At 48.0% G+C, this 25,942-nt stretch overlaps 1 protein-coding gene across 4 annotated transcripts in view; it reads right to left on the bottom strand.

Annotated features, from left to right (window-relative positions):
- NPRL3 (NPR3 like, GATOR1 complex subunit) overlaps positions 1 to 25,942 on the bottom strand; it is a 649,409-nt gene that overhangs the window by 578,225 nt on the left and 45,242 nt on the right. For 2 of the 4 annotated variants that reach the window (XM_069647894.1, XM_069647895.1), the window contains exon 3: positions 8,753 to 8,791. The exons of the other annotated variants lie outside the window; for them this stretch is intronic. In XM_069647894.1, the coding sequence (XP_069503995.1) occupies positions 8,753 to 8,791 (39 nt within the window). The remainder of the gene's footprint in view (positions 1 to 8,752; positions 8,792 to 25,942) is intronic. 4 annotated transcript variants of the gene reach the window in all.

Here is a 25,942-nt window from a genome sequence, read left to right as displayed (position 1 = left end):
GATGGGGGTAGCTCTGCATCCCTGTCCGCATCATCTTGGTTTCTCAATGTTCTCCTGTGGGTAGCTCTAAATCTTTTGGGTCTTTCAGACACGATATGCGGGCTTCAATTTAATTTGCTGTTGCTAGTAGGACATCATCCTGGACCTCTAAGGTTTTTCCTCGCCATAAATTTTGGTGGCGGGATGAACTTGGCTTTATCTGCAGTAAAGTTTTACGGTACAAGAACTTCTGATTTGTAAAAGGCTCACCCTCTCCTAGAGTATATGGGTTCCGTGGCATTTTCAATTTTTGAGTAATTCTTAGGTGGGGCGAAGTTTCCAGCCCTACAGCTCGATCTCCCACTTGTTGTTCCATTGTGATAAATATCTCCTGCCCTTTAGAAGCGAGGGTTCGCAAGCCGCACCTTTGAGTAGATGTTACCGCTCCTAAGCAGGCTGCTGTAAGCTTGGTCTTTCCATTTGCATGAATAACTGGCGCTAGATCTAATTCTGTCGGCATTGTCACAGAGCTATCTTTTAAGACAACAGTACTTTTTGAGTTCTTACTATAACCCGCAGTAGATGCCGTGATTTCAACCAATACGTCCTCTGCTTCCTGTGGATTCTAGGCACGGTTCATTGTCTAGGTTTCTCAGGGGCTCACTGGAAGGTAATCTCCCACTGGACTCACCTGCTTTCAGGCAGTCATCTGCCGTTTCGCCGTCCCTTGAAGATAGCACAGCTTGGAGGTTGATCCCATCCTGTAGGGTGAAGCCTTCCACCATCCACTGACCACACTCTGACCGATTGCAAGAACTTGCCACCAAAAGGAAAATAGCAGTCAATGATCCTCTTCGGTGGTCGTGATCACCCTCTGCCAAACACTCTGAGACACGGTGAATCATATGGTTTAGTAGGTGGACCGCTGGAGTAAAAAAGAATGGAAGACTCTTTCAGGAGTCTGCTGAGACAATGATACAGTCCGTGTTCACTCCAATCACCAAACACGCTGACACACTTCGCTGGTACATTTTAATTGAAACATTTCTGGGATGTGGTTAGTTTTTTAAACTGGACGCCCAGTAGATGAGGGGAGGAAAGAGATAATGATCTTCAGATCAGACAACCAGACAAGGGTGAGACAAGGAAAAAGGTGAAACCAAAATCTGGAGGGCAGAGGCAGGGGCCCATCCATAACCAGAGACCACGAGAGGCAGACAGAAGGGCTTTTGGAGTTCCATCCTTTACCAGGTCACATTGTTTCTAATGAGATGACCCAGGTTGCCCGAGGACTGCTCCAGTGCACAAACCCAGAGAGATTGAAAGTAAGTACATAGGTCCAGCAGACCAAACCATTGGTGGGGTTCTATTTGAGTGAATGTATTCCCATATATCAACATGCATGGGGTGGGCATGGTGAGGAACATGAGGGTATCCTCACTTCTTTTCCCCCTGGTTCCTCCACTCAGGTGACCAGGGAAAGGCCATCGCTTTTGGATGCTGACCCTGGAAGCAGGGAGGGGGGGTATGCGAAGGAGGATCACCTGGGTGAAGGGAACTTGTGGAGTGTGGAGAGGATGTCTTTAGGTGAGACATGGTATCCCCCCATTCCCTTTTCAAAATGAACCCTCTACCCCTCAAGCCTTTGTAAGCTACGGTCAGTCCTTTCGCCTTTCTTCCGACCAAAATGTACCCCAGAAACACCACCTCAACACTGGAACAAGGAAGAGACCAACTAGGAGGGCACATATTCATTTGTGTGAGACAAACACATATCAGCCCTATATTATTAATACAGGCACACATCAGTCTGGTACCAAGACGAGGAAGAGATAACACAAAGTTATACACACTTCCTTTATTAAGTCAGACCTCCCCAAACACCACTATGGTACTGAGATGAAGAAGAGGGCTATGGAAGTAGGTATACAGGTGGAACAGCCAGGCACGTCCACCGAATGGGTTTCGCCATAGTTAGGCAATTGGACTTAATGACCAACACCTGAAGCCACCCGACAGTCCCAGTGGATATACAATTCCTTGCCGCACAGCAAAAGGAGGAACAGGCTGGAGAGAAGGAAGGTGGAGACACCAGAGCTGGAAGACGTGTCAAGCAGGAGAGCGAGACGTAGCTGCCAGCAGTGAGAGGGTCTGGAGGTCCTGCTACCCTCCTTTCCAGGTACGCAAAGCAGGAGCTGTGGTACTCCCGAAGACCCCAGCCGCAGCAGGAAACCAGAAGTGCGAGTGGTGCTCTCTGTGGCTGCCACAAAAGCTTGTGGAAGCTGAAGAGCCGAACGAGGAGTGAAAGTAACAGAAGGGAGGTGCAGTGTGCAACCGATGAGTGGAAGCAAGGGAACACTCAAACCGGGTCCCTGCGGAAACTTGAACCCGTACTTTTGAATACCGAATGAACTGAAAGTTATTGTAAGCAATGCAATTTTGAATGTCAAAACAAACACTTTTGAATACCAAATGAACTGAAAGTTATTGTAAGCAATGCAATTTTGAATGTCAAAACAAACACTTTTGAAAGTTATTGTAAGCAATGCAATTTTGAATGTCAAAACAAACACTTTTGAATACCAAATTAACTGAAAAAGTTTATAAGCACTTTTGAATGCCGCCCAGAGCAAAGGCAAGTTCTGGGGACTTGTGAATGGAGTAAGAGAAATGTGGTGCATGTGGCAGATACCACGGAAATGTTGATTTTGAGATACGAGTATTGGCAACGCCAAGACAATACCAAGAAGAGTATAGGATGAGAAACTAAATATCGGGCAAAGCTAAAAGAGTTCAAGGAACTGCAGGTTAAGAGGAAACCTGAATTGGCAAGAGCCAGAAGAATACAGAAAAGGGTAACAAAGTGTATGGTGGTCAAACAAGCCACAGAACAGTGATAGAAGAGTGTGAAAGTGATGAAAGAGCCAAGCTTCACTGTTAAAGGAAAGCAGTGGCCAAATGTTGTTGCAAAGCAGTCAAGAAAGGGTATCGGTTGCTTAACCTGCAATGGGTGGATTGTGTGGTCCAACAACCAGTGAAACGTACTGATGTCAAAAGAGCTGGTAAGTCTCCCAAGGAATTGTGTTGTTTTGCAAGTCTAGACAATTTTGTACTTTTGGGGGAAAGAACCCCCTTTTTGTTGTTTTGTTGAAAGCGGGAAGATTTGAACTCTTGGGGTAGGGGACCCCTGTGTTTTATTAACTACTTTGAACTTGGGGAAGTGGAAGCCGACTGCGAGCCAAGAGCTGGAGGTAGCTCAGAACATTATTCTGAACACTATTCATTTTGATGCCGACATCCCTACATATTGTATACAGTTTGTTGTGAGGGCAAGAATAGGTTTTGGATACAGACAGACATTTTTTATTTGGATTTCCTGACACAGACTATCCTTAGTTTTCTTTAGGTAGGGAAATCCCACCTTAGAATAAGGCAAGTTAGGCATTACTCCACCCTGCATTTTGAATTTAATACAACTTTGTTAATGAACTTGAACCTGTTGTCTGTGTCTAACTAATGATGACTTCACAGCATCAAGAAATAGATCCCTAGTGTTTCCTGACTCATTAAAAATGTTATTAATTCCCACACAGCCAAAGGGCGCGGGGCGAGCTGTGGGAAATTCAAAATCGCTGATCTCTCTCCCAGCACTGATAATGTGATATTTGTCAAAGTAATTGTGGATCACCTATTACCCTTTTTGCCATTCCCACATATCCCCTAAAGGGGATGGGAGCATTAAAAAAGAGAAAACTGATTTGTTCAACACTCACTGAACCCTGAATCAAAGCAGAAGGGGATCCAAATCATAAACTTAATATCTGGGTCTGTGCTGTGCAAAAAAAGGGCCCTTAGTGTGAAGTAAAGTGGGAATAACTGATTTAAAAGCACACGCTCTTGACATGTGAGCAAGGAACTCCAAAGTGAATGGGGATATTGCCGCTGTATAGTGGCAAAGGACAGATTTTCATTATATGCCGAGAGAGTATTTTGCTCAAATGTTGGTTGTGCTGGAATATTGCTAGAAGGAAAAGTGTGCAGGGAGGTTAGAGATAAAGAGCGCTGCACATATCTATTCTTTTGCCCAATAGAAAAGTGTGACATTGTATTTAAGTTAGACCACATACAAAGTATACTGTAAAGCACAAGTGCACTGTCAGGTTCTAGGGTGCTGCATTAATTATCTTTATATAAGGGGTATTCTTCCGGGCGACCAAGTATCTGAAGAATTCTTTAAACCTGCGTTTCCTTTTCTACATGTTATCAGAGGGGCATACCGACAGTAGAGCAAAACTGTAAAAAAAAAATGTATTGTGTTTTGCAGTTAATATACAAATCAACTCTTTAATCCATTTCCATAGTGCAATCTTATTTTCATCTGAATAACAAAAAAAACATTAAAATGGTTTTATTATTTACAATTCATCAATAATAGATGTCCCGTAGATCACCCTTCGTCTTGCCTCAATGCTTTTCCAGAATTTCATCAAATGGTAAATACTTGTTTTGTCATCTCCGGTCCCAGGACTTCCCAAATGCTGTTATTGTTGTACGTTTCACATTTACCTCACGCCATGATGTACCTACCCTCTCCTGGCAATGGTCAGGGTAGAGCAGCTTAGCAATAGATGGTTTCCATTCTCATCTGTACATGCCTTATACGTTCTGTGACTGCGTCTCTAAAAACACATTTGGCGTTTTAAGCTGTGGGCGATAAGAAATAGTGCCTGGAAGGAAAGGGTTGGCACCACAGAGTGGAGTGGCGTGATTAGTGATAATTATTGTGTATATTTGGATTTTATAATTAAAGAATAATAAAAATATATTCTTTCTGCACCCCGGACTGGTTTTTGGCTTGCATATTGCAAAAGGTGTTAGGAACTACTGTGGTGTTATATAAATCAAAGGCAGAGTTAGCAAAAAAAATCCAATTCATTTATCAATTGCTCTGGCGCTCTTGATTGGGGAGGGGAATGAAACTCCCTGAATGGTTGCCCCATAAATATATATTCTACACCACCCCACCCCAGCTGATCTGGCACCAGTCCTTGAATCGGCCAAACCCTCAATCAGCCAGCCCCCGACTATCGCCTAGTCTCTCTTCATCCTCATTCCTAACAACTTGGCGCATGCAGTATCGAACACCATGTCTTACCTACAGGAGAGCTAATAAATTAAGTGACCCCCTTCAGTCTGCGTTTGCAACGCAGATATTCGACTGAATTAACAACCACATCTCCCTGCTTCCTCCCTGCTGCTCACCACTGTTGCTTTTCATCTATTCTTATACTCAAAGATCTCTGCTGCTTTCAACACCGTTATCCATCCCCTCTTCTCCTAATTACTTGTTCTCATCTTGACTTTTAGGATACCACCCTCAAATGGATCACCTCGGAGCAGGACAGCCCCATCTTCTCCATCTCTTGGAACCCTGGCACACCCACCTGCACCCCCTCTTAATAGTGGTGGTTCACTAATGCGCTGTACTTGACCCTAACCTATTCACACTTTGTCCCTGCTCTGGAAGGGACCTCATCGCATCCTTTGGCTTCACATGTCACTTTGTTGCCAATGACACTAAAGCAGTCACTGCCTTCCCCTCCATCTCAGAACTATCCTCCCACCATCTCTTGGACATTCTTCACTGATTGGAAGTACATTGTCTAATGGTTAACTCATTAGAATAAACGTGATGTTTTTCCCTGCCCCTAACATCAATACCATCCTCTCCTTAGTTGCTTTTCCATGATCTTCTCTCAACCCACCACCTATGGCTCTGTTTGACAGCAATCTTATACTTCATCATTTCCTTAGCTCTGCTGCGGCTGCTGCTTGGCCCAATCTTTTTCACAAGAAAACAGTCCCTACCTCACTTTCCATTCTACTTGAACTCTGATCTACGCGTTTGTCCTGAGCAAACCAGACTAACGTCCCCAGCTGCCTCCTGGGTGTCCCACTCTATTCCTTTGTCACTGTCAAAAACGTTAACTTAGCCAACGCAAAACCCTTTCAACCTCCCTCGTTCCTCGCCCACCTACGTCCAAAGCCTCCATGAGGTAGCCTCTCCCTGCACAAATGCTCCTTCTTCAAATTCCTTATTCTAAGCTACAAATCTATCCAGACTATATAGCTGCATCTCTCACAACCCTCCATGACGTACCCTCCGATCTCATGACCTTCTCAGCTTTAGCGTGGCACATCCCCACTTCTCTGGATTTTGCTTCCATTCCTTTTCTTTTCGGACCTTCCACCACAGGAACTCCTTACCCTCAGAAATAAAATAAACATATCCACAGTGGCGGGCTTGCCCTCAAAGATCCCCTAGTCTAGCTCAAGGCAATTCATCACACCTGCAGCATCATTATCCCTGCCCAATGGTTGACGACAAGAATTTAACAGAGTATAAATATTGGAAATATTTGAAGTCAACCATTAGAAGTATGTAATGATTAGTTTATCTTGTCCTTTCTGAATCTACAAAGGCCCTTCCACTTGATCAACAGGTGGTTGGGCTTTTGCATCATTCATTACACTTTTGTTCTTGAGTTTATTAAGCAGCCAGGAATGGGACCGCTAACGCTAGCATTAGGTCCTATTGCACAGAGTTTATGCGAAGCAATGCGTTTACTAATCAAATACAAATATCACCAAATATCACCAACAGACGCTTCCGTACCTAGAATACAGGACAGTACCTGCAGAAAGCATTGGTCCAACAAGGTGTATGTGGAATACAGTTTTGACTAGTAATGGCCAGTGTAACTACTCTGTGTGAAATGCGTCGACCTCCTCAACCTTTGCCTAGGATGCCAGCAAAAGCTGAATGGAGCGACCACTACTGACTGTGTAGCAGCAAAAAACTTTTAAAGAATGTAGCCAAGTGATCAAGAATTGGACTTTCAACACTCACCCCAAATCTCCATTAAAATGGGGGTAATCGTCCCTGCCGGGGTGATGTATAGAAGAAGATGCACACTCAAATGCAAAGGGAAAAGGGCTATATTAAAAAGGCTGTACAACTTGCCGAAACCACCCGACAGCAAACCTCTGCACTCAGTACCTTGCGAAACCAGATGTCCCATTCCATGTGAAATCTGTGCTGGTGACCAGCTTCCAAATCCTGTTGGGACTTTATGGGACAAAGTTTCGCCAGCAGTCTCCTCGCTTACAGTGGGTGATGCCCTAACCTCCACTGAGCAGCATAACATGTAACCTGGCCTTCATCACTGGATATGCCCCACCATCACCAGAGCCATGTCATTATCTGCCTGATGTTCAGCGCCCTTCTGGCCTGGTCTGTCACCACAACGGATAGCTTCCAGGACCCCTTTTTCCTCTTGCATTCTGTGCAGACTCTTGAGCTACAACCAGCTTTGAATCCTGATGCCACAACAGCCACAGAGGTCAGTATCCTGGACACTGCCCAACACTGAATCCCAGCATTTTGGCAGGTTGGGCTTTTACATCCATGAAGATTCGGCAGGTAGATCTAACAGTAGCCCCAGGCACCCTGACCCCTTGGAACAAACTACTTTCTTGTGGGCGCCTTTGGTCGTAGCTCTGCTTCTTTTTCCCCTTTGCCACTTTCTATGAACCTATACAAATGATGATCCGAAACAATAGGGCCATGAGAGGTAAACATCCCTAGGGTATGCAGTCGCCAGGATTCACAACTTTGTCCTTCACCAGTGGCACTCATTATAAACATTTCAAAAAAGGTAGCAGGTGCTCCTCTCCAGAAAGAACACGGCATGATAACCTGTTCTGAGATGAGAGTTTGCAGCACACGCTTTTTGCTCACTGTACCTTTCACAGATTGAATATATCCATTTTTATCAGTCTTTGTCCCGCCCACATGGGCAGTCCAGCACTGAAATGCTACTACTACCTTTTTTGTACTTTTGGAAGGAACTTGGGGTTGGTCACGCTAGGTTACCTGGGGGCAGGTTATCATGGCGTGTTCTTTCGAGAGAGGGGCGCCTGCTACCTTTTTTGTAGTCATTATAAACATGCTTAGCTTCATGGCCAACTAACCCGAGTGCCTGGACTGAACTCTGCATTGGGTACATAGGGCATTTGTGCGATCACCTGCGGCCCTGGTTAAAGAGCAAGCACGAGTATAACACGGAGTAGTGGCCCGCTCTTTGCACGCCACACATGCATATGTTGTCGCACCCGTGTGGGTCCATGTTTCTGTGCAAAAATCCAATGCTGAAATGAGGAGTATGCACAGGTGCAGGCAGGGCCACTATTTACTGTTATCAGCATGCTAGTGTGCTATGAACAGTTTTGCGACTGGCAAACGGAAGTGCCTCGGTTCTACTGCTGCTCCACTAGCTGCAAATACTTGAGTGATACCGCCCCATGACTACTCTGACCAAGTCACAAGGAGGAGTGTGCTCAATTATTTTAACAGACACCAAACATGGTTCGTGTAAGAGCATGCTGTGAAATTCCCTACAACAGCCAGCAGACTTCACACAGTGCACATTTATGGGTTCATCATACACAACCACACAGTGTATACACAAAGCGCAAACTGTATATACAAAGCACATTTAGTCACAGTACATACATATGTAGGGCGCACGTTCTGGAGTTTTGCCATTAGCACACTGTAGCCTTACAATTAGTTTCAACATTTAGTATTTGGTTGCATTAGTCAACGTTTTTATAGGGATTTGGGTAAATGGAGAAGACACAGACAGACCGACACTAAAAGGAAAGGAACATTCTAGACAAAGGAGGCATTGCTTAGAATGTCTGCTCTTACCCCTCAACCAATTGCTCATCAGTTGGAGGACATTGCTCTCTGAAATGAGAACGGGGCCATGAACAAAACACACAAAAACACAACAAAAGAGTAAAACAGGCACACAATACATAGAATGACAGCAATGTATTAAAACTTAAATGTACATCAAATGTTGAAAAAAAGCACAAACTAGCACATAAATGGAACCACTGCACAGAATGGAGAGAAAAAAAATATATGCAATTTACATATATTTCAAGTACTTCAAAATGATTATTTGCTATAAAGATAAACACGACAGCAAGAGGATATGCTTGTTACAACATTTGCGTGCATACTTCAAGGAGGAGCATGGTTTTATTTAGACTTTTTCACCTGTTTAGTTAGGTGATGTGCAATAGGTCGCTAGAAAAAATGATAATTTTGGTGCATTAAAATAAACACAGATTGTACACATTATCGAGGAATGTAACAATAATGCTGAGTAACCGCGTCAAGCATAAATGCCCCACCATGTGACGACTTCCACTGACTTAGGAGCGTAGACTGTCTACAAATCCAGAAGAACATGTTACCGTCTGCAGAAATTCGTCCCAAACGTCTGTGGGAAAAAGTCTGCAAACTGCGCTCAATGGACCTCACTTTGCTGCCAGACATAATTTGACGGCAGGGACCTGGTACGTTTCCACTGAGGCGTAGCCAGCTCCCCGCCACCAACTTTTTGTCATTTGCACTGCAGGGTGCAGATGTAAAGGGCAAAAGGCAGCGTACAACAGGGAAGCCGACTTATGAATTTCCTGCGGGGGGGTGCCCAAATATAGGAAGTGACATCACCAGCGGTATATGACCGCATTTGCACGTAGTCGCCAACTTGGTGCGAGTGGGGTAGGGGGGCGCTGAACAGGGGAAACATTGGCTAGCATGTACTGCATATACTAAAGTCAAGTAAGAAGGAGGTTTAAACCTTCCAGTTGCATTCCAGTAGGCCAACACTGCCCCTACTCCACCCCTCTATAACCATCCAGGTTGTAGTAGCCCTCAAAAGACAGAGCAACACAACTAGGATGGGAGAACGAAATGCCATCCCATCCTGTGAGTGTGTCAAACCTCAGAGCAAAGACTGTGCGTGTGCCACCTACCTTGGAGCACAATCTCACTAATTTGGTGCAAATCTCGCAAGTGGGTGCATGATATGATATGATGGGTTATTTATAACGCGCTTAATACCCAGAGGTTTCTAAGCGCGGACCCAGGGATCAAACCTGTGGTGCTCCGTGTCGTCTTGCTTCCAAGGCGAGCACGTTGCCCTTGAGCTATCCTCCCGAGACAATGGGAATCCCAGGCATGTGTGTGGGCTGCAGACCCCCGGATCACATGCTCACTTCTTCAGTGTGAAACTCTGGCCAAGGCTCTTTGGGCAAGCGTTCAGGATGGGTCTCACCCCTTTAAACAGTGTGATATATTGAGTGGGCATCTCACTCCTTGCAGCATAGTATACCTGTTGCTGGTAATCTCACAATTGAACGTACAGTTTCAATCTTGCTCATCTCAGTGACCCCATGTATATTAATGGAGACTGTCTTCCATCCGGGAAGACAATTATATTTCTGTTAAAATACTCTGAATTCTCACTCCAGTTTTCTCGATCTATAGATCCATACCATATTCATTCATTGTGTGTGCAGGGGTGATAACTTGTGTCTGAGAGAGCTCATTCTTTCATTCAGGAGAGATAATGGGGTAACAATCCCATGTATGTGGGATCATGCTCATTTTGCCCCATGGCCCTCACTCCAGAATGAGTGAGCAGGTTTTAAGTCCCTGCTGATTCTGCTATCCTACAAGCTCGAGCCTACGATGCCTTGCCCCATCACGGCTTCCAACATTCTGAGCGGTAGCTTATGGACAGCAGGCAGCTCAGGACATGCCTGTTGCCAATTGAATGTAGCCAGATCTACTATTTAGACATTGGGAGAGTGCCATGAACCCACATTGGTGGTGAAGAAGCACTCAACATACAGAACACAATGGTATAGTATTGCAGTTCTGCTGAGAAATGACAATTTGGTCCGTTTCAATGTAAAGCAATTGGCTGAGAAGTACACGCACTGTGCCATTAAAAATAAAGCAGCTGTACACAGGCCTTCAATAACTGATAAATGCTCAGGAGGATGCCTCTGCAGCTAAGGCAAAGTAGCAAATGGATGGAAAAAAAGGAGGTGCTCCCTAGGAGTTTTAGCGTGACTAAAAACCTCCTACTTGCACTGCATCAACTACTTCTTAAAGCCCCCTCGCCGGTTGCCAAAGCAATACTACCAGGAATCTTGCTCGACTACAGGGCTGGATTGCTTACTTTCACAGTCGGGTAACCACTGTGGTTAAAAGCCTGCATCACCAACTGAAGCCAAGAAGTTAAATAATTCTCTTGAACTGAGCCGATGGAGGAAGACTTGCCGGATTCCTTAACCTCTCCAAGTGAGACTATTTCAACACCATTTATAATAGAGTGCCAAAACCAAATCCAGAAATGAAAAAGACTGCAGAACATTAACATTCGTCTCAGGAGGATAGCTAAGCGGCAATGTGCTCGCCTTGGAAGCAAGACGACACGGAGCAACACAGGTTCGATCCGAGGGTCCGTGCTTAGAAACCTCTGGGTATTAAGCGCGTTATAAATAACCTATCATATAACATTAGGAAACATAACCATTTAACCCCAGCCTTGACACCGCTCCATGAGCTCAGAGTGTTGCAAAGAATAAAATTGAAGATGCCTTCCTGGGCCTGGTAAAGCTAGCAAATGTGCATGATCCTGCCTGTAACATACGATCTGGGTTGGGCCACACTTGTCAATACAAAGAGAGATAAGAGACAACACCAACAGAATGGGAGCCCAGATCTAAAACAATCACAGGTTACTTGGGAAAGACTGAAAATCTGTGCTTTTCAGGCTTGTAGATATTCATCCAGTGGGTAGTAGCTTTAAACAAGACTCCCCCGCTATTATCACATGAGGCCAAGTAAGCCATCGCACAGCATCCCCAATATTGATGCAGCTGCCGCCATACCAAACCACTGAACCACTGTCCGTGGCAGGGATGCCGGGCTATCCATGACACCACCAAGAATAACGCTTCACCAAAACTGCATACTAAACTACCTGGGCCGCTGGACAGAGTGCACATCAAGCACCCATCCTGGTGGTGCTTTTCAGAAAAACTCAAATAAAATAAATATATACACACAGAAACAGATACACTAGCTGGAGATCAAGAAGGAAAAAAGATCAAGCTTGCAACAAAGAAAGTTTTAGAGGCTTCAATCAGGGCTCAGAAAGATGAGTAAAGTGGCCTTGTTTTTACACTGCGAGCTAGCTTCACGACCACACCAGAAACCATAGATGAACACAGTGTGAGTGTAACATCATAGAAGAGAGTCAAAACTGAGTTAGCAATTTATGAAATCACTACATGAGAGGGAAGGACAAACAACTATTGACAAAAACACACAGATTGTGCAAACGTATTAGACCTATCCCACCATCATCACCATGAGTCTGCAAGCTGTGCACGAAGAAGCATTCAATCCTGGTCAAGTGACCACACCAATGCTACAACTGCATATACTGTTAAAATGGGTCATAACTCCCCATCTCTCTAATCAATACAAATATTAAGATTGTTTCAAGAATTGTAAGAAGAAGAGTGCATTGTTCTACTAAAGCTAGTGAATACTGGTTTGATAATGGTACATTCCAACTTAATTTTCATCGGTTGTATATTGCAGCGTTATAAGATTACACCTGATCCTAAAGCCATTCTCTTATTTGACACTGAAAAGGCATTTGATGCAGTTGAGTACTACTTTCTGCATCAGGCATTGTGGTCTACGGGCTTTAGGAAGGCCCAATTGGGGATGCACGGACCAGTGATAACGCTAGTCCGCGAATGTGCCCAGTAGCTAGAATAACTTCATAAGAGTGCCCTTTCTTTTGAATGTTTTTGTACCGTTTATAAACGTCCTTTCTGACATATTCTCACCCACAAATATGGGCATTAGGGCACCGCAGTGGCATGGATAAGCCTTTAACAGCCACCGCGGAATGCGAGTTTACACCATTCAATACAGCCAGCTTTCCGATCTTGCTGAACGCTGGAGATACTTGCTGCAGAATCGTATGTGCCCCTTGCTTCCCCATGCATGACCGTGCCTGAAAAACCTCTGGTAAGTGATCAAGATGTACAGGGCTACCGTCACAGGGACTTGTGGATTTTGAATCCCCCATGACAGACACCCCCTGAAAAGAATGCTCATGTGTTTCTTTCTGTGCTCACAGAGCATGCACAGCTCCTTTGTGCTTTCGTTAGTGGATCGTGGGAGTTCCCCAAAGACTGCCTCAGATCTGAATTCTATGTCAAGACAGGAGGATTCATATTATGGATCAATTCTTTACTCTGACACCACAGCAGCAAAGAAAAACTTTTACAAATAAACGAGTGAGGAGTTAATGTATTCACCCCTCAGCCTACAGTCACCAAAAACTGTGGGTGTTTATCTTTGTTTCCCAGCCCAACGTTCCATTTCTACACACGCGGCCTGCTCGGCTCCATGTCTGTGTGAGGGAGGCGGCCACTCCCACTCTCCTTGTCAGACGTGCTTCGTCTGTGTGGCCTGCTTGGCGTGCATGCCCCCCCTGCTATTTGTAAAACCGTGGGGTGTTTTCTTCGTTTCCCCGGCCTGCTCAGTTTCCAGGCTTCGCCTGGAGTGTAATTTAAAAGTGCACTGTGCGCACAACGTGGCCTTCCATAACCCCTACAGGGAGGCCCTTTAAAGCAATTCCTGCTCGGCATTTGTGTCAGCACCAGTGCTGTGCTGAAGGTATTTTCTCCACCCTTACTAACCTGTGCCTTCAAAGCTGGGATACACATGTTTTTTCTACCAAGGTGTTTGTTTTTCTACAATAGTGTGCCTTTTATTTTATTTTCTTCCCTTCCTTCCCATATTGTGTTTTTTTTTGCTGTCATGGTGGCTAATAAAGGATCTGAGGGCCCCTCTTTATCCGATGCCAGTACACAATTAAAACCTAAGAAAAGTGAGAGGTCGGGGGATACCCCTTCAGATCCCATGTCTTCTGAGGACAGTTCGGAGGATTCTGACTCTCCTCCTAAAATACATTTTTTTAAAAAAAATATTACAAACTTTTAAAAGAAAACAATGAAGAAGTGAAGTACAATTAAAAATTGAAATGAAATTCAACATCTGCTTTCCCTCATAATTCATCTCACATCAATTGCATTTCATAACTTTCCTTGATAACCATTCCTAGTCTATGAAGCAATTTAATTGTTCATCATCTAGTCAGATTGGTCATCCAACAGTAAAATGGTCAAGATTTATACACATAATAATGTTTTCCATTAATCCGTAGATCGCAGTATATCTCTCACAGAGCCCAGGAAATGAATCAAGGCAAATGTCAATTTATTATTCACTCCTTCAAAGAGTGCCGACCACCAATCTTCGCAACCCTATAACGATCTTTTTTCAATTTCCTTCCCAAAAGTTGAGATTCTTTTATCTAGTAATGCCGGACAAAAGGCCACAAGATGTTTCAGGGTCTCTGTTGCATTGTTAAATCATTAGTTGCCAAACTGTTTCTTCGTCTTAGTACTTCCTTTGTTTCAAATTGATTCAACCTGAACCTTAAAAAAATGTTGCGAGAAGCACTATTCGGAAACTTTCTTATATAGCCTGATAAGATGTTATAGGCCTTGGCTTCAATTGGTACAAGTTCCATACATTTGTGGGTGGATCTCTTTTGACACGTTTCCATCCAATCCCATTGCCACAGTTTTTTCTTTATTTTGTTCGGATTACACCACAAGGTATCTTCGTTCGTGCTCAGAGTTTCGAAAGACATAAGAAGGGGGATCCCGTAGTTCTATCCCAGGGGCCATTGTTAGACGATGGTGGTGTTCTGTTCGTCCCGTGCTCAGTTCCGAGTGTCCCGGACCAGTGGGCCCAGACGAGGCAAGCCTTACCCCGGACATCGACCAGGCCATGGTCTCTTTCTTATCTCAGAAGGGGAAAGAACCAAATAAGAGGGTTGATAAGGCCTGGAGGAGCTGCCAGGATAAGTTGTTGGATGTCTTAGGACCCTTGACGCAGATTTTTGAGTTGCCTGAAGAGGCTGCTTTATCAAATTCCCCCGTAGATGTGCAAGCCCTCCAACGCTGGGTGCAGAGGGCGGTTTGCCTGCTCGGCAATGCTAACGCTGCCATTTCTAAGGAACAACATAAGTCTCTCCTTATGCGCCTTGATTCCAAATTAGCGGATATGGCAGAAGGGGAAGCTAGTCCTAAGGCTCAGGGTAATCGAGCGACCGAGTTATAAAGGGCCTATCATCTTATGTACATACCTTCAATGCCTTGGATAAGGCTCAGGTCAACAACATTAAAAATGTTTTTGCCCCAGAAATATTTGACAGGGCTGGAAGAGGTAGAGCACGCTCCTCTGGCCATTTCCCCCAGGGCTCTACCCGTCCCCGACAGTATGCATCCAGAAGTACACACAATTCCTCCTCTGCTCGGGGAGTCCAGACAGAGTTCTACCCCCAGAGGGGGTTCCACTGGAGAGGACTTGCCGGAAAAGGTGCTCAAAGAGCAAGAACAGCTCCAGGTAATGCCACATGTTTTAAATGTTTCTTCCCTCAAAGGTTTAGGGGGCAGGTTTGCGAGGTTTTATTCCCCCGGTGGGAGGAACTTGCGTCCAATCCCTGGGTTTTGCAAACGGTGAGGGGTTTTCAAATAGAGTTTTATTCTCCCCCTTGTCAGCTCTCCTTTCCGATTCCCCTCGTGTTTGACAAGGCCAGGCAAGAATAAATAGATGCAGAGGTCCGAGACCTCATTTTCAAGGAGGCAGAAGTTCCAGCCTCCTTCAGAGCCTCCCGGTTCCTGAGTACAATATTTCTAGCTCCGAAGCCAGATGAGGGTTTTTGCCCAGTCATAAACTTGCGAGCCCTCAACTCATTTGTAGTGTATCACCACTTCAAGATGGAAGGATTTCATCTCCTCAGGGACACGCTTCTCCCGGCAGATTGCATGGTCAAGATAGACCTCAAGGTTGCATGCATGGTAGTCCCATTCTTTCCTCCCCATTAGGAGTTTCTACAGTTCCAATGGGGGTCTCGCACTTGGCAGTTCGCCTCCCTTCAGTTTGGTCTCTCGTCAGCCCCCCGATGCTTCACCAAACTAATGAAGCTGGGGATGGCTCACCTCAGATCCTAAGGGATTCATATAATAATTAACCTTAACAAAATGCTACTTCTAGCTCAGAGGTTTCAGATTCTTCACACTCATCTGGGTGTAACAGTTTCTCTGTTCAAGCATGAGGCTTTGTTAAAAATGCGAAGCAGTCCATATTCCAGCCTACACAATTTATCCAATTTCTGGGCTTCAATATAGATTCCAAGCAGTGCATCGATCTCCTTCCAGACTGCAGACTCTCCAAAATACAGAAGAAAATCTGCCTCCTCCTGAAGAAAGGCAGGGTCTCCCTCAGACAGCTAGCCAGGGTTGTGGGGATGTTGTCAGCCACCATTAAAGCCATCTTTCTGGCTCCCCTCCATTACAGGGCATTACAACGCCTCAAGGGCAAGCATCTTCGCAGAAGTCCATCTTACTCTCAATTGGTGGTACTGTCTCCCGAGGCCAAGTCGGAACTCCTTTCGTGGCTCAGGCACATGGATGCTTGGAATGGCAGAGCAGGTTTTGGGCCCACTCTGGATGTCATTCTGGAGTCAGATGCCAGCAGAGTGGGCTGGGGTGCCAGGACAGGACAGGTGCCCACATGCGGAAAGTGGTCAAGTTTAGAAAAGAGGCTGCATATCAACTGTTTAGTGTTGTTCGCGCGCTCCTTTGCAGTCAAGAGTCTTCTCAAGGATCGGGGGAATTTTTGCGTCCTTGAGATGGACAATATTTCAGAAGTTCGATACATAAACCATCTGGTGGGAACTTGGTCCAAGGCCCTAGCAAATTTGGCGAGGGAGTTCTGGTATTTTTGCCTAGCCAGGTACATTTTGTTGAAGGCGGAGTATCTTCAAGGGGTCAACAATGCAGTAGCAGACTGGAATTCCAGACATCTCCAGGATAGGAGCGACTTGATGTTGGACAGAGCACTGTTTGCCAAGATCTTGTCTCTCTGGGGTCTGAGTCAGGTGGACCTCTTTGCCTCGAAAACTGTCAGGTTCCCCAGTTCTACAGTTGGAGACCAGATCCTAGTGCGTTAGCAACTGATGCGTTCCTCCAGGATAGGTTGGTTCCCCTTTCCTACGCTTTTCCCACATTTGCCATGATAGCCAGGGTCCTAGTTCAAGTGTGCAGACAGGCTGCGACGCTGGTGTTTGTGACTTCCTTTTAGCCCTCTCACGTGTTTTCCAACCCTGTTGGAGTTGGCAGTGGATATTCCTCGTCTTCTCCCACTCCACCCTCGGCTCATAACGGACCCCTCAGGTCCCCCTCATGAGCTGGTCCCTTATGGTTTGGAAGATTTCTCTTCCTAGTGCTTGCAGGGACTTTCGCAGGACTCTATCTGTATCATCAAGGACTCCTGGGCAGCTTCTACCAAATCACGGTATTCTTCAGCATGGAACCGCTGGGTTAGCTGGTGTGGGCTTAACACTTGAAACCCATTTCTGTCCCTCCAGTAGAAGTGGTTAACTCCCTAGTGGAATTATTTAAGGAGGGCAAGGCATACAGAACTATAAATGGGTTCAGCCGTTTCAGCTACTTCTTGGTGCACAAGGCTCTCAAATCTATTTGCATCAAGGTTCCACCTAAGGCTAAGTATTCTGTTTTATGGGATGTTAATATGGTGCTGGATTTGTTTCACTCTTGGCCTAATAATTATGAATTGACTTTGCTGCAACTTTTCTCCAAGTTAGCCATATTATTATGCCTTATTTCCATTAAGAGAGTTTCAGACATGCGGCATTGGATGTTGATACCAAGGTGTCACCCCGCAAGGGGTTACTTTCTTTGCTTCAAGGAGGACCAAGTGTTTGATTTCCTCCATTTCTTATCCTGCTTTTCCAGAAGATCCAAAACTGTGTGTGGTACAATCCTTAAAATGTTTTGAGTTGAGGGCGTGGCCTGGAGCGTCAGCGATGATGCAGCTCCTTTGATGGCCTCCGCATGGATCCGCGGCTAAGCCCTAATTCTGCCCGTTTCCAGCCGGGTTCGTGATACGAGATGGCGAGCCTTCAGCTGCTGAGGTCCCGGCTACAGATGACAGCATTTTGAGTGCATAACGCCCTCGCCAACGGTGAAAACGCAACGGGGAGCCTGGACGCCTGCACCCGTAATACGGCCCAAAATGGCAGCCGTATCTCCGCGACTCATCCCAAGCTGGCGGCTGGGACTCATCATCAGCCCCTGAGCTGCATCTGATAGCGGGGGCCCACGTATGAGGTCTGCACCACCCGACATCCTGCAGCGGGATGCCCCGCCCCCGTGCTTGATCATTGACGCTGCGAGGCCCGCTGCTGGAGCCTCGGGTCCGCGACACCATCCTGTTGGGCCTCGACATCTTGCCCCCCGGGCCTGCTGGGAGGCGCCCGCCCGAATCTGGGGCCGCGCTGGGGGACGGCCCTGCCTCGGAGGCAGGGGCCCGCATTCCATCACCCCTCCGCAGCGGCCCAGAGCTCCGGCGACTTCCTGCCAGTTGCTGCACCACCAGTGGTTGCGGCCCCGAGGACCTTGGACTGATCTTGGAGCCGGAGGCTCACTCACCGCCCGCCTCCAACGGCGGCCCCGCTGGTGTCCCTGTTATCTCTGCGGGACCCTTGCAGGGGCTTTTCCCCGCCCTAAACCAGCACCCTCTTTGATTCCTGGGGCGCCCCTGCCCATCTTCTGCCTGCTGCTCCTGGGGGAGAGGCCCTGCCTCCCCGGCTACCATCGGAGGCCCTCCAGCTACAGCGTGACCGCAGCTCGTGTGGGGGCCACGCACATCGCCCAGGTGAGATTGGTGGCCCCTCAGCATAAGGGTTACACCCCGCTACCTGCTCCCAGCCTCTCCCGGGGTTGCTCTGGGGCCCACCGCAACACCCCCCTTTGGAGCCTACTGTTCCTCCCTGACCCCACTTGGTCAGAGGACCCTCGAGCCCACTAGCCCTGACCCCATAAGGAGTGTGTCACCCCCTTCGGCTTCCTGGGGCGCCCCTGCCCATGTCTCCTTGCCACCAGCTGGGGGTGTCGGTCTCCGCCGCCATCTTCCTAGGCGGCCACCCATCTTGCTGGACTGCTCACCCACGATGAACTGTGCCGCTTCGTGAGAATCTGGAAGCTTAACCTGTCTGCTCCACCACCTGGGACGCCCTGGCCCTACCCATCCCACACATCTATTTGGCCGCCTTCTTCTGCCTTCCGTAGAACGTGGACACAAGACTCACCCTTGGGCGACGTCCCCTTGCCATGGCCAAAGCACTAAAGTTCCCTAAATCGACCGAAATCTCTACCATGCTGCAAGCCTCGGAGAAGGGTAAGAAAGCAGACCCCCCCAAACTTACTCCCCAGAAGCCGGCCGACAGCGGGGTGACGCTTGCGACCAAGGAGGATCTCCAAGCCTTCATGAGCGATATCAAATCGGAATTTAGAGCCTGCAACACAGAACTCACCGCCAAATTGGGACAGAACAAAGAGTCGCCGGCATAGAACAGAGGGTTGGGGAGGTCGAGGACCTAACCACGGACCACTCCACCTCGCTAACGGAAATTCAACGCGCCGTCCAGTCGCTAGTGGCGAGAACTGAAATCCTTGAATATAAGCAGGAGTACATGGAAAACCGCTCTCGCCGCACCAACCTGTGCCTCCGTGGGGTGCCCGCTTCAATCTCCGATTGGGAGCTCCCTGAATACGTCAGCACCTTCTGTCAGTCTCTCCTGCCAGACTTGGATGAGACCCAACTCCTGCTGTATCGGACCCACAGGCTGCGCCCTAAGCCGGGGTACCGACACGGACCCCTCCCCCCCGGATGTGATCACTAGGGTCCACTTCTACACCACAAAGGAGGCCATAGCATTTATTGGCCGTTGAAAGGACGAGCTCTCATACCAGGGAATCCCGATACAGATCTTCCAAGACCTCTCCCCGCTGACTCTTCAGAAGCGCAGGATGCTCCAGCCTTTATCACTTTTTCTCTGGGATTAGCAGATCCGTTATCGATGGCTTTTTCCTACGGCTCTACAGTTCTTATACCTGGGCACCCCACGCACCATCAGCCACCCTAACGATGCAGCGTCAATCCTTCGTCCGGACTCCCCTGGGTCCTCAGACCCCTCCGCTCCCAGCCGAACAAGCCCGGCTTTAGACACAACCTCCCCAAAACTGAAACAGACCCCATGGCCAAGGGTGCAGAGGAACCGCAAACCTAAATAAAGCGCTATAATGCCTGCACCAGACACATGGTACTGGAATCGCCTGAAGCTTTTACATCTCGCCGCAGACCCCATGCGGTCCATAACCCCCTCCAAGGCGGATGCCACAACTCTACCCTTGGAGAAACCTTCAACCATGTTGGCGCTGTCGGATGACAGCCTTGGCGCCTAGGGGCCATGTCGATAGTTTTAAATCGACCCCCCTGACCGCAATTTGGACCTCCCGTTGGAGGTCATTCGTGAATGTGAATTCCTCCCATTGGAGACCAGTTAGACCAGTTTAAAAACCCTCAACCACAGGAGACCCCAAAACAATTACGCTCTCACGTCCATGGCTGACCTAACTCCCCATCGACACCCCTCCCCCCAGCAAGTGGATCTTCCGGACCAACTTTCGCATCTGAAAAAGTTCACCACCTTGAACGTTAGGGGCCTGAACTCCCCCCCCCGAAGAGGAAATCAATTCTACAGAGGCTACAAGACGACGGGACCTCGATTTCCTTCTTGCAAGAGACACATTTAATTCCGGTGGACTTTCCTCGCTTACGAAGTAGATTATTTCTGCTACAATTCCTCGCCTCTAACGGAACTAAGAAGGATGGCACTGCTATTTATTCGCGAAAGACCTGAAGCCTCAGATCCTTGACTCACGACGATGCCAAGAGGGTCGCTTCATTGCAATCAAATGCACCATACATGGCCAGCTCTAAACCCTCATCTCGCTCTGAACGAATCCCAGGAGGGCTGCTACCAGGACCTAGAGGACTCCCTCCTCCCATTCATTGAGGGGCATGTCGTCATGGGAGGAGACTTTAATGGGGCCCCGGACCCCCTCAAGGACAGATCCCACCCCCTGCCACCCAGAGACCTGAAGTTGGCCACTGGCCTGCTCCACCTATTTCGCACACTGAACATTGTAGACTCTTGGAGGGTACTGTCCCCGGATGAAAGGGACTTCACCTTCTACTCATATGTGCATCGTACTTTCTCTAGAATTGGCCTGATCTTGACCTCCCCACAGATCCTGACTTTCACTGATGATGTGGTAATTGGCCCCCGGATCCTCTCGGATCATGCCCCAGTTACATTGACCTTGCGGTCCCATGACCCCGGAGCCCCCTCCACGCCGCCGGTGGTGCTTATATGAGCCTATTCTGGGGGACATGGCTGTGAGAGACTCAATCGCCAGCTCCATCAAGAATTTTTTCGCTGAAAACCGGGAAGAGGACACTTCCCCGGCCAACACCTGGGATGCCATGAAAGCGGTCCTTAGAGGAGAGCTGATCAACCAAGGTGCCGCATTCCACAAAAGAAAGCAGGTGACTCAAGCCGTCCTGGAGGCTGAGGTCCATGAAGCTGAGGATACTCACAAAAGGACGGGCTGGGCCCCCAAATCTTACAGGATCCTACAAATGGCTAGGAAAAAGCTGGAAGCTACCTACGCTGAGGCTACAGCGAATCTGCTAACCAGAACCAAGCAATGGTACTACGCCCACAACAATAAGGCCAACAAACTCCTGTTTAACAACCTGGCAAAGGTGAAGAGTAGGAATGCCATCCGGGGCCTCCGTGATCTGCAGGGGGTGATCCACTACGCAGACCATGAGAAAGTGCGCTTGGCAACCGCCCACCACCTGAAATCATGACGGCGGCCCTGAAGGATCCGACCAAGCAACGTTCATACATTTGAGTGGCGGCCCTCCCGCACCTGACCCTGGCGGCCAGGGAAGACCTTGAAGCGCCGATAGCGACCAAGGAGGTGGAGGCAGCCATTAAGAGCCTGAAATCTAGAGCCCCGGGCCCGGATGAATTCTCTACCCGCTTCTACAAAATCTTCGGGCCCCAATTAGTGGCCCCCCTGGCCCGCCACTACAACTCATTCGTGGCCACTGGAACGGTCACCCCAACAATGCAAGAATCTATCACAGTCCTTATCCCCAAGCCTGGGAAGGACCCCCACGACATTAGCTCGTATAGACCCATTGCCTTCGTGAATCTGGATGCCAATATATATTCCAAGATCCTGGCCAATCGACTAGCACCTGTCATCCTGAACATCATAGACCCGGATCAAACGGGCTTTATAAACCATAGGTCGACGAAAGACAACATCCGCAGGGCTCTGGACCTAATTGAGATTGCCACCCGGGACTCCCAACAACTAACTTTACTGGCGCTGGACGCAACCAAAGCGTTCGACAAGGTGGACTGGTCTTATCTGCGCCTCACTCTAGAGGCATTTAGCTTTGGCCTGACGTTCCAGAAAATGATCTTTGCAAACTACCAGGCCCCTAGGACTAGGCTGAGAATCAACGGCCGCTTATCAGACTCTATCTCCCTCACGTCCAGAACGAGACAGGGATGTTCTCTGTCCCCCTTGCTCTTTGCTTTGGCCATGGAGCTGTTGGCTCAACGAGTCCGGAAAAACCCCCGAATCAGTGGCCCGAGTACTGGCTCTGCGCAACATAAAGTGGCCCTCTATGCGGATGATGTTCTGCTCACCATTACAAACATTGAGGGATCCATGAGGGAGGCCTTAACTGAAATCCACAACTTTGGGATGGTCTCGGGATTTGCGATTAACTTCCAAAAGTCAGCGGCGCTGGGAGTGGGTTTGACTCCGGCTGAACGAGAGTCCTTGGAGGAGAGAGGTCCTTTCCAGTGGAGCATCAAATCGATCCCCTTCCTGGGGGTCCAGATCCCCGCACATCCAACGAAAGTTTATTGGGCTAACTTCCCGTCACTCTTCAAGGAACTAGGAAAGGATCTGACCTGCTGGCAATCACAAGAGATCTCCCCCCTAGGCCGCATCACGGCATGCAAAATGAACTTACTTCCTCGCTTCTTCTATGCCTGTGCCGCTCTCCCGATCACCATTCCACTCCCCCCCTACAGCGGCTCCAAAGAAAGATGGTGGACTTCATCTGGAGGGGGAAGAAAGCGTGCATCTCGCGGAGAACAATGATGGCCAGCATGAGACTGGGAGGCCTGGGGGTACCCGACCTCTGTAAATACCAAATGGCGGCACAACTCGCCCACCTCCAAGCATGGGGGCTTGCTACAGGTCGGCCAAAATGGGTGGAAATCGAACAATCCTGACTCTCTCTCCCCCTTCGCTTCCTCCCGTTCCTACCTACAGCCTTACGTCGAAGTTGGCCGGGCACTCTAACAGCCACAAAACAAATGATAAAGGCTTGGGAGTGGGCTCGCAGACACTGCGGTGTCCCAGGAGACCTGAGTGCCCTCTCCCCAATCTTCCTCAACCCAGCCTTTTCCCCCGGGGCCAATCCCAAAAACTTTAGAAACTGGGTCGCAGGGGGCCTCACCACTCTGGGGCAACTCTTCGAGGGGAACTCCCCCCTAACAGTCGAACATTGCAAGATGACTTTCCAGTTAGTGGAAACGGATAGGTATTCCTACGGCCAACTTAGGCACTGGTGCTCCCACCCACAGACCTGTGCGGCGGCCACGAGACCCCTCACCTCACTGGAGCTGACGGTGAACAACCTACCGGCCCGGGGAAAGATTTCTGCCCTATATAGACTGCTGCAGAAGGACTCCCTCCAGTTTAGGCCTTCCTATATGTCTCAATGGGAAACAGACCTCGGGCCCACCATTGAGGATCACACGTGGGTGGACATCTGGACAAGAACGCGGATGACATCCTGCTGCATTACTAACCGGGAGTGTGCCCATAAGCTACTCCTGCACTGGTACTACCCCCCTCTACGCCTTCACCACTTCCAACCGGCACTAGACCACCACTGTTGGCGACTTTGCGGCATTCCGGGGTCCTACTTCCACATGTGTTGGACCTGCCCCCGAGTGAAGGAATTCTGGACTCTCTGCTTAGCTACCATAAAGGATGTCACCCAGGTGACCATTCTGCTCACGCCCGAACAGGTCCTCCTAGGGATTCCACTGCCAGGCTCACACCCGAGGTCGGGGAGACGAGCTGCCCTGGTGTCCCAGTTCTTATTAGCGGCTAAAATCACAGTGGCCCGCACCTGGAAGTCTGCGGACGGACCCTTGATGGCCCTTTGCTGGGTTAAACTCTGGGATATTTTGATAGCCGAGAGGGTCACGGCGGCCAAAGCGGGACTGCTTCACCGATCAAGACATCTGGGCGCCAGTACTGGACTATGACCTGAACTACCCGGCCCTGACCCACAAACCGCGCCCGATTGCAACAGCCCTTCACGCTATGGACGACCCGCTACCGCTACCAAACCAGTCCGACTAAGCCCTGAGAACTATGCTCGCCGGGGAACGAATGGGATGGGAGAAGGGGACCCTGGGTTTGCACGATTTGAGAAGCTACATGTGATGCGTTTGTATAATTACTCCTGTGTGTTGATTTACAAATAAACAAATAAAAAAAAATGTTTTGAGTTAAAGACACATGGGCTTCGGCCTCCTAATACCTCTCAGCTGCTCATTTCTTATAGGAAACCTCACAAACCAGTTTCCCCAGCCACGTGGATTAGGTGGGTTATGCAGGAAGCAGAGGTTGACACTTCCTCTTTTGGTCCCCATTCGGTTCAGGGGCTATGGCCTCTAAAGCCGCTTTCCTGGGGGGTAGTCTGGAACAAATCTTGAAAGCAGCCGATTGGTCCAGAGAGTCCACGTCCAAAACATTTTGCCACAAATGTATTGATCATGTTGCAATTAATTTGATGCAAGGGCTTTAAACTTGCATAATATGAAGCCTCCTGTCTTGACATAGAATGGTTAATCCCCCTCACTAACGTGAGAGGGGGTTTAGATTCTATTCAAGACAAGGAGGCAAGTATGATCCCTCCCACAAACCCTTTTTCATTTGTTTTGCATACACCTTTGGGGTCAGGTGCTCCAGTCAAGAAGATACCTTTATCATCCCGAGATTCCGCGATGCACGGGGTCCTCAGAGTTGGTCATGGATCGTGTCTCCACCCTACTACATTTAGTCTTCAGGGTTGGCGTCCGGTGTGATGTAGCGGCAGAAGAGGAGTTGATGTTTGAGGGAGGGGCAGTGGGTCTCTGCCTATTGGTTACCTGCAGTGCTTGACCTGGCCTTAATGTTGGGTTGGGGATTATTCCCTTGGATTGCATGAACTTTGTTTTCGGTTTCAGTTGAAGAAACATATTTATTTGTAAATGTTTTTCTTTGCTGCTGTGGTGTCAGGAGTAAAGAATTAATGCATAATACTCGCCTCCTTGTCTTTAATAGACTCTAATCCCTCTCTCATATTAGTGAGGGGGATTAACCATTGCATTTCCCCTGTGCGGTGGTGGGAAACAACGCGCTGCAAACTTTGGTAATGAATCCAAGGGTCTGAATCATTCCTCCAGGATTCCCATGCAAGCTTTGTCATTCTAACCCCAGCTTCTTCCTATTATTGTATACCATTGCCCGCTCCGACATTACAGCACCCGGTTTCCTCGGAAGGACGAATCAGAACTTTACCTACCCATACATAAATGCAAATTAAAAGAAAAATAGATCAAGTCTTCTGGCTCATAAATGACAAAGAAGCTCAAATGCACCGCAGGGAGTTGAACTTAAGCACTCGAAAACAGTCAACATTTGGAATGTAGACCACTTTATAGAGAACTTCTGCTTTTTGGGCTAGGAATGTATTTAAACTGAACATGTTCACACTCAATGCCTCTATGCCACATGAAAAATGCATAGTGCTTAGAACTCGAAAACCACAATCATAAGTCTAATGTTGTCAGCAAGCATACGCCTATGCTCTAGGCCAGGGTTTTTCAACTTAGGGCCTTGAGGGCTGGAA

The sequence above is a fragment of the Ambystoma mexicanum genome, chromosome 2q, assembly GCF_040938575.1.
Source record: "Ambystoma mexicanum isolate Mex_15411 chromosome 2q, UKY_AmexF1_1, whole genome shotgun sequence".
Lineage (NCBI taxonomy): Eukaryota > Metazoa > Chordata > Amphibia > Caudata > Ambystomatidae > Ambystoma > Ambystoma mexicanum.
The sequence above is the reverse complement of the archived record's forward strand: the minus strand, read 5'-3'. Positions and strand labels throughout refer to the sequence as shown.